Source organism: Lepisma saccharinum, chromosome 16, assembly GCF_977018435.1.
Source record: "Lepisma saccharinum chromosome 16, izLepSacc3.1, whole genome shotgun sequence".
Taxonomy (NCBI): Eukaryota; Metazoa; Arthropoda; class Insecta; order Zygentoma; family Lepismatidae; genus Lepisma; species Lepisma saccharinum.
In genome coordinates this window covers 7881065-7899939 of record NC_139244.1, presented here as the reverse complement: position 1 = coordinate 7899939, position 18875 = coordinate 7881065, and the positions used below count along the sequence as shown (strand labels likewise).

Below are 18875 nucleotides of genomic sequence, written 5' to 3'. Positions count from 1 at the left end.
GTTCGTCATTTGGTTGCTGCTTATTGTACCTAGGAGGTCATTGTTTTGTGTCACTCAGATTCCACCTAAATTAGTAATCAAAATGTGTTGCGTAAACCTTCGAGTGAGAGACAGGTTTCTTAATACCCAATTCTTAAGAAGTTATGAATCAATAAATTGAAGCTCAGTGACAGGGTGCTCGGGACGTTTCATGTAGCGTGTGATTCAGTGCAGAGAAGAACTGATGTCACGTGAAACATCCCCAGCTGATTCTACAATACGGTTTATGTTCTTTACAATTACAAGTTTGCAGGCATCCTTAGTCCAAACAGGGACATAAAATGGGAGATAGGCCACAATTGGTTCAAACTAAAGTATCGTGTAATGATTTTGCTGCATTATATGCTATGATTTTCAAATAATTCAAGTAGCGAATTTGTTTTATTCTTTTCTTCCCCTTTTCCTTATCTATAACGTTTTCTTCTTCTTCTTTCCCCTATTGCCTCATAGCGTCTATCCACTCCTTCCATCTCTCCCTTTCCTTTGCCTTCCTCTTCAATTCTCTTATTCCTTTTCCTTTCTTTTGTCCTATTTCTTCTATTCCTTTTTGGAATGTCTTCCGAGGTCTACAGCTTGTTCTCCTACCCTGTTCTAGCTTCCATAAATTGTGTTGCTTTTCTATCTTCGTCCATTCTTAGGACATGTCCGAAACATTTTAATTGTCTTTGTGTCATTTTTCTTCTATTGGCTTCTGATTCTTTCATTACGTACTCTATCTCTTCTCGTCTTACCAACTATTCTACGGAAGCATTTCATCTCAACTGTCGATATTTGTCTTACTTCTTTTCCTCTTACTGGCCAGCTTTCACTTCTGTATAGTAGAATTGGTTCCACTACTGACTTATACACTAGTAGTTTTGTTTTGGTGTTTATTTCCCTTTTTCCAAAAATGGTCTGGCTTAGTTGGTAGTATGCATCGTTAGATTTCCTTACTCTATTCATCACTTCCTCTTCTATTCTTCCTGTCTGGTTTATGATTGCTCCCAGGTACTCGGATCTTTCTGTCTGCTCCAGGTCTATTCCATCTCATATTATATGTATTCTTTTCATTACTTCTTCCGTTCTTCCTATTTGCATCACTTTGCTCTTATTTGCATTTACAGTCATTCTTTTAGCCTTTAGCACTTCTGCCCATTCTGTAACCGCCTCTTGTAGCTTGTTCTCTGTATCTGGTATTAGTATTACGTCATCTGCATATTTATTTATTTATTGAGAAAATTTCAGATACAGCACGTAGCCATTGTACACTGAAATCAGTAACAATGAAAAGAACAAAAAAGAAAAAGAAAAATGACAGAATAAGACAAATATTAATATAAATAAGTCAAGGTAGCACAATTAAATATTATTTAGCAACATATGTTCTGATGGTGGACAGAAAGGCGTACTCTGTGGAAAATACATCAGCACTTGATGGGAGGTCGTTATATAGAGTGGGAAGTCTGTGGAAGAGCGATCTTTTTTGAATTTCCAGTCTAGGCTTTTTTGTGTAAAAGAGATTTGTGTTGCGTGTTGTGCGCATAGGCACTCGAAAGTGGAATTCCTCAAGAAGTGTGTTGCAGCGGATTTTGCCATTGACAATTTTGTAAAGATACCTAAAATCGTTCAGTAAACGGCGCTGATAGGGAGTCTGTAAGTTTAGAAAGGACAGGAGATGTGGTGTTGAAAAATTGCGTAACGAGGGAACCCTGTAACGAACTATAGCAGGAAAAAGTTAAGAACAGAATCGATTCTGGAGAGCTGAGTGGGACATGCCATGGACCAGACGGGAGAGCAGTATTCTATTATTGGGGAAATGAATGATTTGAAGTACAAGGTGAGGACTGAGATGTCACTAATTTCGGTGATACGATACAGTAAACCTAAGAGACGCATAGCGTTTTTTGTCGTGCCTGTAATATGTTCTTCAAATGTGAGTTTTTGGTCGAAAACAATGCCTAGGTCTTTATGAGAGGATACTGCTCTGATGTTATTGCCAAAGATGGAGTAAGATGACTTTAACAGGTTCTTTTTTAGAGAGATTGTGAGAGTAGTATACATTCTTCAGGATTTAATGTAAGTTTCCATGTCAGGCACCATGAAAGAAACGTTGTTATGTCCTTCTGGAGAAGATGAGTATCGTTGGAAGTGGAGATTTCTCTGAAAATCTTAGTCATGTGCGAAAAGAAGGTAATTACTAGAAACGGCTGTGAGATAGTCGGTAAGGTCATCGACGAATAATATGAACAAGAGGGGTCCTAGAACACTGCCCTGTGGTACTCCAGAAAGAACGGGAAGAAAGTTATAGAGTTCCTGGGAGGACTACACGTTGTTGGCGATCGCTAAGGTAATCTGTGAGCAAGTTAAGAAAGTTACCATGAATGTTGAATCTATTGCATAATTTGTGAATCAAAAGACGATGACTGACAGTATCGAAAGCTTTGGCTAGGTCAAAATATATAACGTCCAGTTGTGAATGGTTTGAAATACATTTCATAGCATGTGAGAGAAAAACAGACAGGAACTACCACAAAGAAAACCATTTTGATTTGAGCTTAGGTACGGAGAAACAAAAATTTATATAGCCTGTCTTTGATGATTTTTTCACAAATGATGGACAGAGGAGAGAGTAACGAGATTCGCCTATAGGAAGAAGCAAGGTTTTGGTTGCCATTTTTGTGAATGGGAGTGATGTTAGCGTGCTTCCAAGCGTGAGGAAAGACGCCCTCCGAGAAACATCTATTCAGAAGAATGCAGAGGGGATAAGACAGGGATTCCCAAGTTGTTTTTTTCAGGAACATGGTGTTGATATTGTCCGGCGCTAGGGCACGGTGAGCTGGGAGAGACGACAATAGACTTTTCACTTCATCGGTTGTAGTGGCAAACTTTGTTAGAGAGGAAGAACAGACTGATCTTACGTTTGGCAACGTTGCAAGGGGGGACACGCGGACAGAAGTTACCGTGGAAATAAGCATTTAAGAGTTCAGCCCTTCGGTCACCTTTCGCACTTTCACTATTGTGTGTAATTTCAATATGCTTGGCAATGTATCGGTCTCATATTCCAATTACCCACTTTTGTTCTCGCTGTTCTTCTCTTGCATATCTTTAGAACTTCATATAGCGTTTTCAAAAGTATAATTATCTCCGCACATGACGCGAAAAATGATATTTTTGTATCTTCGGAAATGCATACATAAAAACAAAGCACCACTTTTTTAATAAAGCATGTCGGAATTATGTATCATAATCAAATATTGGTGGACTTCCCATATGGCGCAGTGGTAACGTCGTCGCCATGTAATGAAGGGATCCTGGGTTCGATACCCAGTCGAGGTACGTAGTGGTTCGCATCCCACTTCAGACTGTGTACCCAGTTCCGATTGGCCTTCCTGTGCATAAAGTGGACTTATAAAACAAATTCAAAAACTGGTACAAGTATGCAAAGCACAGACGTACTGTATTATACATAGGGATGTGAAGAGTTCGTTTTATTTTCCCCTAAATTTCAATGTTATTTTTTACTGCAATTCGGTGTTAATTTTCGCGGTTTCGGCAAAATTCGGTGTTATTAATTTAAAATCGGTGTTATTTTTACATGCATTTTTACTATTCCTTCTCTGCTTCACATTTTCACATTATTTTAGTTCTGGAAAATTGAGACAAATTTTAGTTATAATGAAAAAAAATAATTTATAACACCTTTGTGGGAAATGGCCAAATTTCTTCCATTTGGAAAACTATTTCAACTAATCTGGCACTAAATATGAAATGTTTATGATATCACCCAAATTTTGAACACAGTCATACACATCACATTTCCCTAACAATGCCAAAAAATTCCTCTGCGATCTCAAAATACCGTTTTGTGTACACAAACATACACGCCCCCTAACCCTCTCCCCTGCAACACAACAAATGCTTCTCCCTGAAAATTTCTTTTCAGGACAAGGTTAAACAATGTTAGTCATGCCTCCGCCAAACTGAAATAAATAAATCGTGACAATCTCTTTTGAATCGAACTTTCACCAGCTAGACTAGAAATGACAGATCTAATAGCGCTTTAGGTAGTTCTTTTTGAATAAAATATATGTTATTCCCAATTTATATTGCATATTTCGCGGCGTTTATCGCGTGAAAGAGAAAAATTCTATATTATTTTGAAAAACTGCAAAATTCGCGTTATTTCGCGATTTCGAAACACCGAAAACTTGCCCCCTTAATCTACCCAAGTACATTTGAAACACTTTATTTTGCTTTCCTCAACTTTTCGGTGTTATCGTTGAAACGAAAACTTCACGTCCCTAATTAATGTTCTGTACAAATTGAAAAATGAGGCAGTAAAATTTTGATTATTGCAAGTGACGTAAACAAGTTTTAAGACAGCGATTATTTGATTCATGGTCACTGCTTAGCTTGAAATCAAATTGAACTTATAATTTAATACGGTAATTGCACTTTCGGGTTGAAATCACCATGTATTTAAATTGGAGAGCAAATGCCTATATCGTGTCGTCAGGGTGGCCGAGTGCGTTATAAACTCGACTCGTTACCGAAGGTCCATGGTTCGAATCCTTTTCTGAGCATGTGTGTTCCTTTGCGATTGTTCCTTCAGCAATTTCTCATCGTCGCGAATATCCAAAGTGGCAAAAATATCGTTACAAACGCGCACCGCCAAACGTATAAGTCAGAAGGCTTAACCTGGAAGGGTATAACTGATCCCACTGTTCCCGAGCACCTTTCTTGGTCAAGCCCTGCCCTTCGTGTTCTCATGTCAGAGTAAAACGTTAGCTTTAGGGCTCTTAGCATTAACGCACTGCAGTTTTTGTGACGTCATAAGTCGAAGGGCGGGGCGGAGCTCGGGAACTGAAAATTGAGACCCGCGCTGTGAATGTGGCCACACGAAACAGTTCTCGCCTCTCGGTGTTCCGTCTGCTGGCAGACCATGGCTATCACGTGAACGCTTTCATCCACTCACAGGTGGGCCGGACACAGCTTTGTTCTCAGCCAGCCAGAACTCGCCGTTCTCTTTACGAGGGGAATTTGAATTCTTATTTGCGACATTCACAGCGCAGGGGTGGATAAGTCAGGTATTTCAGATGGCGACCGGAAAATATTATTTACTCTAAAGCAGTGGTTCTCAACCTTTTTCATTCCGGGCCCCACCTTGAAGGATATTACACTTCATGGGACCCACAAGCGTGGGCGCCGGCAGGATTACTTGTAGGGAATGCACCCAATCTATAAGCGTGTTTTTGGAAAACATCGAGTACTTTAAGAAACCCTCTTTTACGCTTTCTTAAACAAATTACAAATACTTCATTCTAGAAAAGTAAATGTCTGATTTGAAAGACTTAATTTGTTCTAATCCATCATGTAACTAAATCCATGCTGAAATTGAGAGATACAACACGGGTTGAATTAAAAATCGTTAAAACAATATATCTTATATTTTAAATGTGATAGGTTTTTAAGACACAGTAAATAAATTTTCGAGCCAGACTTTGCAACCCACCAAACGCCCCCTCGGGACCCAGCAGTGGGTTGAGTTGGGTTTTTAAGTCCACTTTATGCACAGTAAGGCTAATCGGGACTGGACCTACAGTTTAAAGTGGGGTCCGAACCACTGTATGCCTCCTCCATCGGGTATCGAAGCCGGGACCACCTTGATTGCAAGGCTATGACGCTACCACTCCACCATCAGGGAGGCCCGAAAGCTCATTGTTTTCTTGTACTTTTAAAGGACTCGTGCCACACCACGGCTAGTCGACATGTGGGCATTAAACAAAGGTTTGGCAATGATAGTTCTCTGACGTCAGATTACTGAGTGGTGGAAACTGCCATCTAAATTAGCTTTCCGTAAACAATCTTATTTATCTCTCCTCCTAGGGTTAACTTCGTCAGTCGTGAAATAGTGTGCGGTGATAATAGAGAGTTGTCGTTCTTGTACAAGTTGTTGTGCTATTTTATCCTGATGGTGTTTATTAAGGAAGAGCAGTACGCTGCATTCGGTTCAATTTGTTACCTAGTGGTCGCCCGACAGTTTCCGAGCCTTCTATACTCTTTAAGTTCCGAGCCAATAGGTTGCGAGGAAATCATAGACTGCGAGGAGCGAATAGAAACGAGAGAAGCAGAGCTTACTCATACATTGTTGCCACATTGTAGTTTAATCTTCACTTTTTAATGTCTTGTCAAAAAAGCTCGTTTTGCCCGTTTTCATGGTAGTGGGTAGTGTGTTGTACGTACGTACATTTGTGCAATCTCGTGAAGCTTAGCCGTAGCGTGTTTCCTCCCAACTTAGACTGACAGTAGATTGAGACGCCGCCGCGCGGTTTATGCTAGAAAGATAAGCTTCGGCAGGCGAGAGGCATAGCAACAGCTTACGCTAAACTTAGTTTAGTTTCATTCACTTAGCACAAATATTCGTTAGAGGAAGGGTCTGAATGTTTTTCACTCTAATCACAGGTAGACAGACTAATTGGTATTGGACTTACAGTTTCAAGTGAGATCCAAACCAGTGTGTGCCTTCACTGGGAATCGAACGTAGGACACCTTGATTTCAAGACGACGATGAATGATGTTTAAATAATAAGCCTATGTTTTTTTTACAAGTGTTTGATACATTTCTCTAATTGAATACTATATGGATGAAATAATTTTGCTCAGGATTTGACACACATTGTTGTTAATGTCAATGTATTTTGTTGCTTTATTCACAATCTCTATATATATAAAAATCATGTATGTGTGTATATATGTGTGTTTGTTCTGGCATAACTCTCGAACGCCTGGACCAATTTCAACCAAACTCTGTACACGTATCACTTGCAATCTCGAAAGAACTACTATGGGGGTAAGACACCCCTGGCACTCCTAGGGGTGGGTTGGGAAGGGGGTGACATGTAAAAATAGTCGAAAACGACCGATATTAAATTCCGCATAAACACATCCGTGACTATGCAATCCCGCACGACAGTGTTTCTCGGGTTGTCCAACATTCAGGCTGATATGAGTTTGTGTTGCGAAAACGACCGATATTAGTGTGGAACTCATAGTTTTCGGGGCCGCTAAGATGAATAATGACACTCCCAATTCCGTTCAACTCCAAGTTCATTTTACACTATAGTTAGAATTCATTATTTTCCTGTCTAATAGAAGATTGGGATAAATAAATACCCGAGCAACGCCGGGCAATCAGCTAGTAACATATAAAAGAGAAGAGAGCAGCTACAAAGGGGATAGAGTGTGTCCTAACAACCGTGGATTAGTTGCACCTTCTCGAACAGCCTACAAGTAACATAAGTAGTAGTGTTGCCCACGAGACGAGACTTTGCCCTGTCTCGTCTCGAAAATATTCGTTTGTCTCATGACACATGGTCAATCTCGTCTCGTCTCGAATTTTTAAAAGCCTGTCCCGTCTCGTCCCGTGGACAACACTAATAAGTAGGTATTTTAAGAAATTACTCTGTTTACTAGAAACACGTTCTTTCCTTGAATTATCAACAGATTCCTTATGAACCATTGTTCTTAGAAAGCAAGTCGTCTTGGCATTATGTTTTTAACGCTTTTTTAGTTTAAAACCTTACTTGGTTCAATACAACGCCGTTTAAAAAATTAAAACATGTTTAAAGCATGAAGACATTTCATTTGTTTATTTATAAAAAAAAAACAATATATTTTACCAACCTGGATGGAAGCAACACTGGTAATTACACTAGGAGAATAAACGGAAGGAAAAAGGAATTGCCAAAGCATTACTCACAGTAGTTAAGTTCAGTAGCGAGCGTATACATTCCTCGCAAGAAATAACATTTTAGTAACCCATAACAACGTAATAATTGACTTAGAAATCCGTTTCCAACTTTACTGCAGCGTGAGGAGCGATCCATTTTTGTAAAATTCGCGAGTATTCTAACAGAATTGAAATGAATGCCGGTCTCCGTGGCGGAGTGGTTAGCACATCGCGCTGCAACGCCAGGGGTCCAGGATTCGAATCCCGGCCTGGTAATGGGTGCTCTTTGTGTCCCCCTTCACCAATTTCATCCTATCATCACTCATCCTCATCTTCGCGATTAGCCAAAAGTGGAAAAAATGCGAAGTAAAAACAAATCAAGGAATTAAAATGAATGTGTTCTTATGTGAAACGACTCATATTCTTAAATGCGACGGCATGGATATGCGCATTTTGAAGGTTTAAGAATTTGAAATAATATGTTTCTTTAATTTTCCTTTCAGACGCCAAATGGTAATGTAGAAGCGAAAGTAATGTGCTTCTACAGGCGGAGAGATCTACCCAACCCTCTCATTATGTTAGCAGACAAGCATCAGAGTGAATATCGGGGAGAAGAGTGGGGCCTTGGGCAGACACCATTGGGTAAGTAGGAAAGAAACTTATGACAGTGGCGTGTCCAGGGGGAGTTTACTTTTTTGTAGTCAGTGCTATGGCTGTTAAAGCATTTGAAGGTTGGAAGCGAGTCACAAGTTCCGAAGCTTCCAATCAACAAACGAGCCGATGACGTCATCTCAACCTTGCACCAATCGCTAGCCCTCCCGCTCATGCTCTACGTGGTTGGTAGGTTCACTACCTAGAATCGCTGGAGATGTTCCAAAAATAACCTGGCTCAATCTGAATTGGCACCCAACATTCCTGTTTTGGATGTAGATTAGGCACGGGGGGGGGGATTTAGCCCTCCAATCTCTCCTGGGCACGCCACTGTTTAACCACCTTGTTTGGTAATTCTGAAAAATTATACGAGGGTCATCCAGAAAATAAAGACCGTTTGGTTATACAAAATGTAAAACACAATATTTATTGGAAAAACAATTCTGTTACATACCTGGGCCTCCCCTATGGCGCAGTGGTGGCGTCATTGCCTTGTAATCAAGGGGTCCCGGGTTCGATACCCGGTGGAGGCACAAGTGGTTCGGATCCCACTATAAACTGTAGGTCCAGTCCCGATTAGCCTTACTGTGCATAAAGTGGACTTAAAACAATAACTCAATGGTACATACCTGAAGCTTCCTTCACTTCTCTTCATAATCACCAAATACGACAAATGTTTAAATATAGGAGGTGATTATGTAGAGAAGTGAAGGAAGCTTCAGGTATGTAACAGAATTGTTTTTCCAATAAATATTGTGTTTTACATTTTGTATAACCAAACGGTCTCTATTTTCTGGATGACCCTCGTAGCTATCTTAATCATCAAAGCATAAAATTATTCCTTGAGCTTTTGTTATTTCTCTTACTTTTTGAAGATATTCTACATCGAGCTTATATACTCCGCCCTCGCTTTGTATGTAAGTTGACTTAGATCAGCAATAGATGGACACAGATAAGGAACAATTGAACATGCTAGCGTAAAACATTTTGCATCCTTTGCATGATCTTTCAAACCAGTACTCCAGTGAAGATTGAAATGAGTCAGACTTGGAAGAAATGAAATCGGATAAATTTGTGAAAGTTGCATCCAAAAATTAGAAATAGCACAAGCGAACCTCCGTGATTGAGTGGTTATCGCAGCGCGCTACGACGCCAATGATCCCGGGTTGGAATCTCGACCTGGGTATAGGCAGTGGCGCAGAAGCTTTTTTTTTATTGGGAGGTTTACAAAATTCGAACCCCACACACATGCGCGCATGGATATTATGGGCTGATGTATAGGAGAGCAACGGACGTACTATTTTAGAACAGCAAACACGGATTTCCTGTTTTATAATGCAAAAATTCGATATTTTTTTCTATTTAGACTATATATTTAGAATTTTATGGATATTTTAAAGATATGTTTTTAAAACCTGTTGTAAATATTTGTTGCCATTCTCTTCTCGGTCTCGACTCAAAGTTTATTTTAGGTCCAGTTTATGTTCAGATAGGCTAATTATGAGGGGCCTAAGTTGAAACTGGAATTGGAACCACTGTGCATATGTCTCTTTCCGGGATCGATCTGGAGACCACTTTAGGGGCGAGGGGTCTCTTTATCTCGTCTGAAGTCATGAAATACAAGCAATGTATACATTATGTCTCACAACGTATAGAGATCATTAAAGCAAATATTTTTTCTTATAAAGTTTTTCTGCTTGATGCCTCATTTCGATGCTGTGAACCCTCTAAATGCAGAATGTTATCCGGAATGAAACCAAGCAGCACAGGCTTACAACCGTAACTAACTGATTAACTTCGCAATTACGATGAACAAAATATATTACTTATCTGTCAATAATCAGGTAGATATCCGCTTTATATGTCCGAATATTTTCATATCCCCCGACAAAGTAATGTTAAAAAAAAACCGGTGAGCTCTTTCGGAAAATCTGGAGAAATTAGCTGCTTAATACTAAATATGACATGTGGAAGTATTTCGGTCTGTCGTTTCATTCATTATTCCAATTGTAGAATCATAGAAATATCTGCAAATTATTTATTTGTTAAAATTATATGGCATTTTCAGTGCCTTATTTATGCGCAAGATGAGGAAAGTATGAATTTTGCTTATAATGACGGAATATGAAGAGCTTTAATTTATGTTTCGGACGTAGTAAAAATCCACAAATACATCCTTTGTGACAACCGCATCAAAGAGATCGATCAATATGGAAGAAAATGTTGACTAAGAGTGACTTGAAAAGTGAACGTTTGATATTAAATAGTTATTTATTTATTATGGTTTTATGGAAGTTATAAAATAACATTTCACGTTCCTTGGTGTCTGTGATGCGTCAGTCACATTTGATTTTGTCCATTATTGATACGTGCAGAAAATCGTGAAAGCCTAACGACTTTCTGGCATCAGGCAATTCCATTAAAATGCAAGAACAGTCACTTATTTCTCCAGACATTTCACCGTAAATGAGTGCAAGAACGTCGAATGACCATATCCCTAAATTGTCAGAATTATGCAGAGTATATTTACTTCTTCAGTTTTGAACCTTGAATACTTACAGGACTTGATAACAAATTTTCCTACTTTTTTTTCTGTTCATATTGAGCTCAGAACAAGCTTTCTCATTTACTCATTCTGATGTAAAAATTTATTCCTGAAACTTATTGCACAGAAATTTCGTTTCCAAACTTTACCGTTTAGTTTCGATAAAATGTAACTAATTTTTTGTAATGGAAGTATATAGTTTCTGAAAATTCCAATTGAAAAATTCGAAACTGAAGCTCAGCGCCACTCTTCTGAAGCATATTTATATCTAAACTTTCAATCCATTACTTCTTTTGAATTGTGTACACTCCTCCTATACAGTGAAGCTGAATATTAATTTCCTGAGACCAAACTTTATCATAATCCATTTATACTAATTTTCATGCCCTAAGAAAAGTTTTGGCAGAGTGCAGATCATGTGAACAAACTGGTACGACAATGTATGGTAAATAGGTTTACATTGTGTTTAATTCGAAAGGAAGATATTTTTTGTAAACAAAATAACTTTTTGTGTTCAGCTACTTAAAAATAGTTTCTTTGAATAGCAGCACCTTGCTCCTGTCAGATTGCATGAGAGGGTTACAAGGGGTACAGCTTGAATCAGGGATTCAGGGAGAACTGTACCCTCTTTTAAAAATTTAGGGGGTACATTGTGCCTTTGTACCCACCCGTTCATGCGCCACTGGTCATGGGTGTTTTTTGTGAGTGTTCCTTCATCATATCGTCACTCATCCTCATCGTCGCGATTAGCCAAACGTGACAGAAAAGCGACGTAAGTAACCTAAATCAATCAATCAATGGAAAAAAGTGCGAAGAATTGAAGAAGAAAATAGCTTTATCACAGGGTTTGCGGCGAATAACAATTTAAGTTCACCCAAGCATGTTTTTTTTTGGGGGTGTTTCCTCTCGCCTCAAATCAAAATCGGCGACTATGTAATGTCCTTCCAATAATTTGAAGCTAGCGAGTCCTTCCAATAATTTGAAGCTAGCGACGTCTATGACTGTATGTATGCTGCCATGCTATTTTTTTGTTGGCACGGGTGAGTTCACCATCCACATCATCGCGATTAACATAGACAGACAGAAACGCGACGCGCAATAAAAATACAAATTCTATTTCTGAAATGGCCGAGAACGTGTTACGTTCTCTGTCAGGTGCGTAAGAGTTTTTTTTTGTATTTGATGTAATCGCCTCATTACCAAGACCAACATAAACATTCAACATAATTTCCATGTATGATTTTGTTACATGGGTTATTGCCTCGAACTGAAGATTTTGAGGATTTTGTATGATCGTTTGTTTCCGATATGCATGAATATATCTTCAGACGTACGAAGTGAAAATCTATCCATTAGTGGCAATTGTAAGTAAAATATGTTTCACGTGAGTTCGTAGCGTCGAAGCGAGGCGTGAAACAAAAACTTTATGCACCTTGGACGTTTACGCGGTGACTACATATGTCTATATATTTGGTTAAACGCGACGATGAGGATGAATAATGATTATAATGAGGACACCCGGACTCAAATGTGAGACCTTCGGTTGCGTGATCGCGAGTCCAGTACTCGGCTACCAAGGGTCTCAGATTCGAGTCCTGGCGGCTGCCCTCTCATCAGTTTCATATAATCACCATTCACCATCATTGTCGCGATTAGCCAAATTCAGAACAAAGGCGACGCTAATATAACAAGTATACAAAATGCAAAGGAGAACGAGCGGGTGTGCATAAATCGAGACGAGAACGAGTCTGGCATTTCCGAGACGAGAATACAAAGTCTCGTTTCGTCTTGATACCATCCTTAGTGCATGTTCATGGGTGTTGAATTCTATCTTAGGGTAGTGAGAAGAGAGAATATTTGCTTTCCGTGACAGGATCCGACCTAGTAGTGACATTGGGTGGAAATCCGTCTCGGAAGGTCGGCCAGGATGGGGTTGGATCTTGCATTCCCTCCTTTGATACAAGTGGCACTGAATTCCGAGAGCATCCGAATGTCACCGAATGAATCCGAGTCGTCTGAAGCTGGAAATTAGTAAATGAGGATTGCTTGGTTATCGATCGAGGATTGCTGCGGTCCAGGCTCTCAGAATACAAGGCCAGGAGAGGGAGGAGTAAGAAGCACGGAGGGAGACACCTCAGTCGCTTGCAAGACACCGTCCGTGAATCCGATGGATTGGAAATGCATGCCGTCATATGCACGGATACCAATGCACCATTGTTTGTGTACATACAAACGTGCATATACAGGGTGTCCAAAAAGTCACGCAACCGAGATTTTGACCTTTTGTACTAAAAGCGATAGAACCACGAACCTTGCAGTGGGTATTAACTTTGTCTATGTGGATCAGGGTGGGAAATCACTGAAGACTGGTGGTGGAGGAAAATCCTAATCTATACACGCACAATTATATGTACATATTTATAATGTTATTAAATTAAAATCGATTACTAAATATTTAGAAATACGTTATTATTAAATACATATAAAGTAATTAATTTACTTACATATGTATAGAGTAGCGAACTAATTCCTTTAGTAACGGGTTAAGAGATGTCAACAAATTACGTAATATTTGAAATAGTTATATGCAAGTTTTTGTTTTAGTTTTTGCTTTCTATTAACATAAACCAATTAATTCCATAGTTATACTTTTCTTGCGTTCTTGTTTTACTTCTATCGTGCATACATTGTTATTTGTGTAGATCTGTTAATAATCTAGAGAGAGAGAGAGCATTCAACACTTACAAACACACTTTTACTTTCTGTGCATTTTTTTACATATTATCTCTAGTAAAGTATGTTTGAAGTCAAAACTAATTGCTTATATTTTGCTGTTTCAACAAAAACTCTCCCTTCGGAAATTTTTGGTGGGGGGAAACCCCCCCCTGTCCCCCCAGGATTTCGAACCCTGATGTGGATGTTGTTTAAAAATTAAACAAGAAAAGTATTCTCTACATGAGCGTACAGTATGGGGAAAAAGTTATCAAGGTGTAAAAATTGTTTTTGTACGAAGGCAACACAGAGATGAATAGAAGACATCTGTGGAAGAAGCTTGCAATAATTTTCTGTTTATATCGATGGTCTCTGTGGGTATTTATCGAATTGATGAAAAAAAAAACGATAAATTTTTACGCATTTTGTGCATTATAGTACGATTTAAGGGGCTAATTATGAGATCCATAGGTCGGGCTCCGACTGCGGGACGGCATGGGTTCCGTCTCTGGGTTTTCGGCCTGTGTATAGGGCCGGTGGCAACCCACCATCGTGAGGAAATTGGACACCGATATCTCCTATAACGGCTGGGGGTTCTACGTGCTGACCCCACGTCATCCCATTACCGGTTGAAGACCTCCACACCTCTAGAAAGGATTGTGGGAGGGAGACTGACAGTCGGGAGATACGCCAAGGACCTTCACGGGCTGTCGAGCCACGGGTTATTATTATTATTACTGGCAACATTGGTCCTGTCAGTGGTACCAGGTGTGCAAGATGTCTGGTTATGTTATTCAATCAATGCCCAGATGAAATTAAAGATTTGAAATGTATCTTACAAGAGACTAACCTACCTAACGTTAACAGAGCGGGCCGCCCCGATGGCGTAATGGTAACGTCTTCTCCTTGTAAGCAAAGGTCCCGGGTTCGATACCCGGATATCTATAGTGGCTCGGATCCCACCTTAGACTGTAGGATCAGTCGCGATTACCCTCTCTGTGCATAAAATTTCCTTAAAGGTTACCTTTTGATTGTAACAACCGTCTGCCAAAGAAAGAAAACACACACATATGTATCGATTCAATTTTTATCACCGCCTATTTTGTGGCCGAGCGCCTTTAGTATCACCAAAAGGTTCCGAGTTCGTGATTGTGTGTGTGAAAATATGTGTCAGTGCTGTCAAAACTTTGTTTTAGACAACCAAACATGGTTTGTTGTGAACGTGAAATTTCGTTAAGATCGGTTCTCAGTTTACAAAATAAGCTTTTCCGTTGTCAGAACAGTTCTCTGTGTCGATTTTTCTGAACATTTTCCACTCAAACTTTTCTACTTCGGTTGTGAACCGGAAACCTGTTTGCTAAACCGAAGCAGTAATAGTTCAAAATCCTCAAACTGTTTTCAAAATGGACGCAAAGAACTGCGTTGGCAACCGCCAGGCTTGCTTTGTAAACCGAGAACCTTTTTACGAAATGTATTTGGCCATTGGCCGGCCCATATTCATTTTCTGTTATCGTTGATGTCCTGGGAATGTGGAGCGTCAAGCTGTGTGGAATTCGCTCTTGAACAGCGACTCCGTTCACCCGGAGGCTATCGTCTAGCTCCGTCCGTCAGCGGGGAAGCAAGCAGCACCGCCATTAACGTTCCCATCCTTGAGCTGGCAGGGATCTACATGGATTCTTAACTCGAGACCAATTCGTGGTCTTCGGGTAGCCCGAAGTTACTATCGTTGCTACTTATGATAGTTTATTCGGATTCTACTTCAAACTGCATCTCGAGTCTCGTAGGCATATTGTTAGCTTTCTTGTTTTTGCGAACGTTTCAGAGTTCGTACCCCTCCCTCCATAATAGATGTTGACCGTACACCGCGAGGACAACGGAGGTTCATCAAGAATATCAGATAACAGCGCATTTGCCTGCCTCCGTGGTTGAGTGGTTAGTGTAAATGCCACGACGGCAGGGATCCTAGGATTTCATCCTGGTAAGGCATGGATGTGCATTTTTCAATCATGTACAGTATTTCACTACTTCACTATTTATCTTTATCGTCGCGGTTGATCTCAAGAGGTAGAAAAGCAACGTAAAATATCCATTCTAGAAATATAAATCAGCTGGGGGACTCGAAGCGCTGACCAAGGAGGCTCACAAAGGCCTATTGTGCCGCATACTTTAGAATCCCAGTTATCTCATCGGGACAAGACTCGTATTGATGACGTCTGTCTGATTCTCCTCGTCTCGATATAGCGAGCGTAAGGTAGGGGTGAACGACCCGCAGGTAACCTGGAAATTGAATGCCGGCTGAATGGCAAATTTCTTACTTGTAATTCAATTCCAGTATCAACAAACTACATTCATTTTTAATATCATTTTTTTTTTATGTGGTGACTTTGCACATGACTTCACAAGATATAGAGATCATTACGAGAAACATCTTGATATCTTCATATTTTTTAGCCTGCTTTTTTTGGTTTTTTTCTGTTTTGCAGTTGCTATCACACTACGAACAGTCGATATGCGGAATTGTATCCTGAATGTATGCAACCACATGGCACGGGTTCAAACATAAGTCTAGGAACGTTGTGTGTGTTCTGTTAGGCGTTTCTATAGTGGTATATTTGCCTTTTGAAATTTCTATACAGCACATCTCCTGTGTGTGCCAAATCGCATGATAAAAAAATGATTAGGTGAAGCGTTATTCGAGTCAGGTTCGACTTAATGTAAACACTTTGAAACCGCAGGATAATATGTCAGCTAAACCTAAAATTACGCTGCTCCCCCCCCCCCCCTTCGTCCCATTTTTATGACAGCCTAACCGCAAAAACCACTAACAGCGACCTTCGTCGATCTGTATGTTCTTTCAGCATGATTCCGTGAAATTATTCCACAGCTCCCCTTGTTATTTGCTGTAATTCCAAACCCTATCATTGAGGCTTCCGTCCTTATGAAAACAGTTGGCTGAAGACAGCCACCATTACGTCGTTCGCAGTTTTCACCTTTGCGTTGCGTTTATGCCTGACCACCTCAACTCGGCGTCCCTTTTAGCAGCCTGCTCAGGCACGTGGAACGTTGCCTCCCACTATTGTTACCGTGTTGACCTTGTTCAACGCTTGTCATATTGTATAACTAATATTATTGTATGAGGATAATGGATCAGGGGGTACAAGATCAAAGTCAGGAGAATGTGGTTCGTGTGCGTGGCTCGAAGGTCGCGAAAACTCGGGTCAGTAACTCTTTGCGTCTCGGCTTGGGAAGGTAAATGCTACCGGTCGAGTCCATCTCTCTCTTAACGCGGCAAACGGCACCGCATTGCAAAAACCGCTTAAGTCTCATCACAGGAGTGTGGAGGTCGCATCGTCCCCCCCCTCGATAACCTCACACCACCCTACACCCTTCGGGACGGGCACGCCGCGGGGAGCGAACGCCAAGATACGAGTGGAGTCCCCCCTTCCCCCTCTCGCGCGCGTTGGATCATGGGGGGGGGGGGGTTAGCGTGCTTTGCACGGTCATACCACTACGGGCTTATCTGCTAATTACACCGACTCCGGATTTCAATTGTTTTTCTGCAGAATCGATGTCTCTTTACCTCATCAACTTCCTTGACATTCCGGCTAGCCTCGAACCGGGATACTGGACGGGGCCTAGCCTCCCTCCCTCAGGAGTCGATTTAATGAGTAACGCTGCTTGGCTCCGCGTAAGACGAGCACGCACGGTCGTGTACCTCCCACGCGCTCGCGAAGTGTCGTGCACTTCACGCAGGATGGTGTTGTCCTAGGGCCTCTCATGCTTGTTTATGGAGTTCAATATAGCGTATTGAATATGCACACGACCATAGACTTATCCCCTGTCACCCATTGACTACGAAAACGAACCATGGACTGCTTCGCGAAACTGTCCCCTCACTCGAACCGTTAACTGGATAATAAATACTTTTTTTTTTTTTTGAAGGAATGTTAGTTAGAATTCAACGTTGAATGGCTATTGTAAGAAGTTTCGTTAGCTTGTTTGTCAATTGCGACATGAATTAGAGAGGGTCGTTTCGAGTTTGTTTTTTAAATTCCACTCTTTGCGCAGAAAGGCTAATCGGGACTGGACCTACCACTATGCGACTCCACCGGGTGTCGAACCCACGATTTCCTGATTAGAAGGCAATGTTACCACTACACCATGTGGGAGGCTTTGTCGAATTTTAACTTACGTGGTGTAACGGTTAGCGTATCTCACTGTGAAACGAGACGTTCTGAGTTTAAATTTCATTAGTTATTTCCGTATAGGCGTAGTTAGCGGGAGTCAAACAGAACTCTTTGGCGGAGTGGTTAGCACACGACGCTAGGGGTCCCGGGTTCGAATTCCTGCCTAGGCATGGGTATTCTTTTATTAGTGCCACCCTTCATCAATTGCACCATATCATTCATCGTCAGCTTCGCGATTAGCCAAAAGTGACAGAAAGGCGACAATAAATAACGGAAAACATCAAAATGCACATCTGGACGAGAAGAGCATTATTTAACGTGAGTTTATCTTTGCTGGGGACTGGGGCTGTCCGTTTTCCTTTCACCCCCTGTGGTGGTACAGCCATTGGTATAAAAACGAAGTTTACACTAAGCAAGTCCGCCTGGAACAGAATACCTGATTGCATACAGGTATATCCCCACGATAGAGTTTCGAATATCCTTTACGTTAACGTAAACGTTGGATTACATTGTTTGACTTCGTTAACGTAGTTACTCCATTAGCCATCATGTGGCTGAAAAGATACGATGCATACATCCATATATATACTGTTGATTCGTGACGTCTTTCATCTCCCTCAGTGGCCGTACACCTTTGGAGCTCGACTGACGATTTCTCCAGTACTATTTTAACGTCCTGGACTTGGCGTTCCTTTGCGAGTGTCCCTTGATCGGTTTAATCTCATTCGAAGTAAAAAGTAAAATAAATTAAATCACTCCTTGATTGTTAGTAGTGACGTGGTGTGACCTTTTGCATCCTTCAATGTATATGGGGAAATATCCCATTAAAACTTTGAAACAAGCGGTGTTGAGAAATGTTAGAACTGCGAGATTGTAAAGGGACCTACACAATAAAATACATTAAAGAATAAGAATTAACCCAATCTTCCTCACAGACAATGGAATAGATCATCTCTTCGTAAAAAGCTCTCCCAACAAGGATGATAAACAGTTGTGAAGATGAAATTCATCAGGCAGAAAAGCGATGCAAATC

The 18875-nt window shown here is 40.6% G+C and overlaps 1 protein-coding gene across 4 annotated transcripts in view; it reads left to right on the top strand.

The window, feature by feature from the left end:
- MTA1-like (metastasis associated 1-like) overlaps positions 1 to 18875 on the top strand; it is a 101721-nt gene that overhangs the window by 22770 nt on the left and 60076 nt on the right. For all 4 annotated transcript variants that reach the window (XM_083137653.1, XM_083137652.1, XM_083137651.1 and 1 more), the window contains exon 3: positions 8251 to 8389. In XM_083137653.1, the coding sequence (XP_082993779.1) occupies positions 8251 to 8389 (139 nt within the window). The remainder of the gene's footprint in view (positions 1 to 8250; positions 8390 to 18875) is intronic.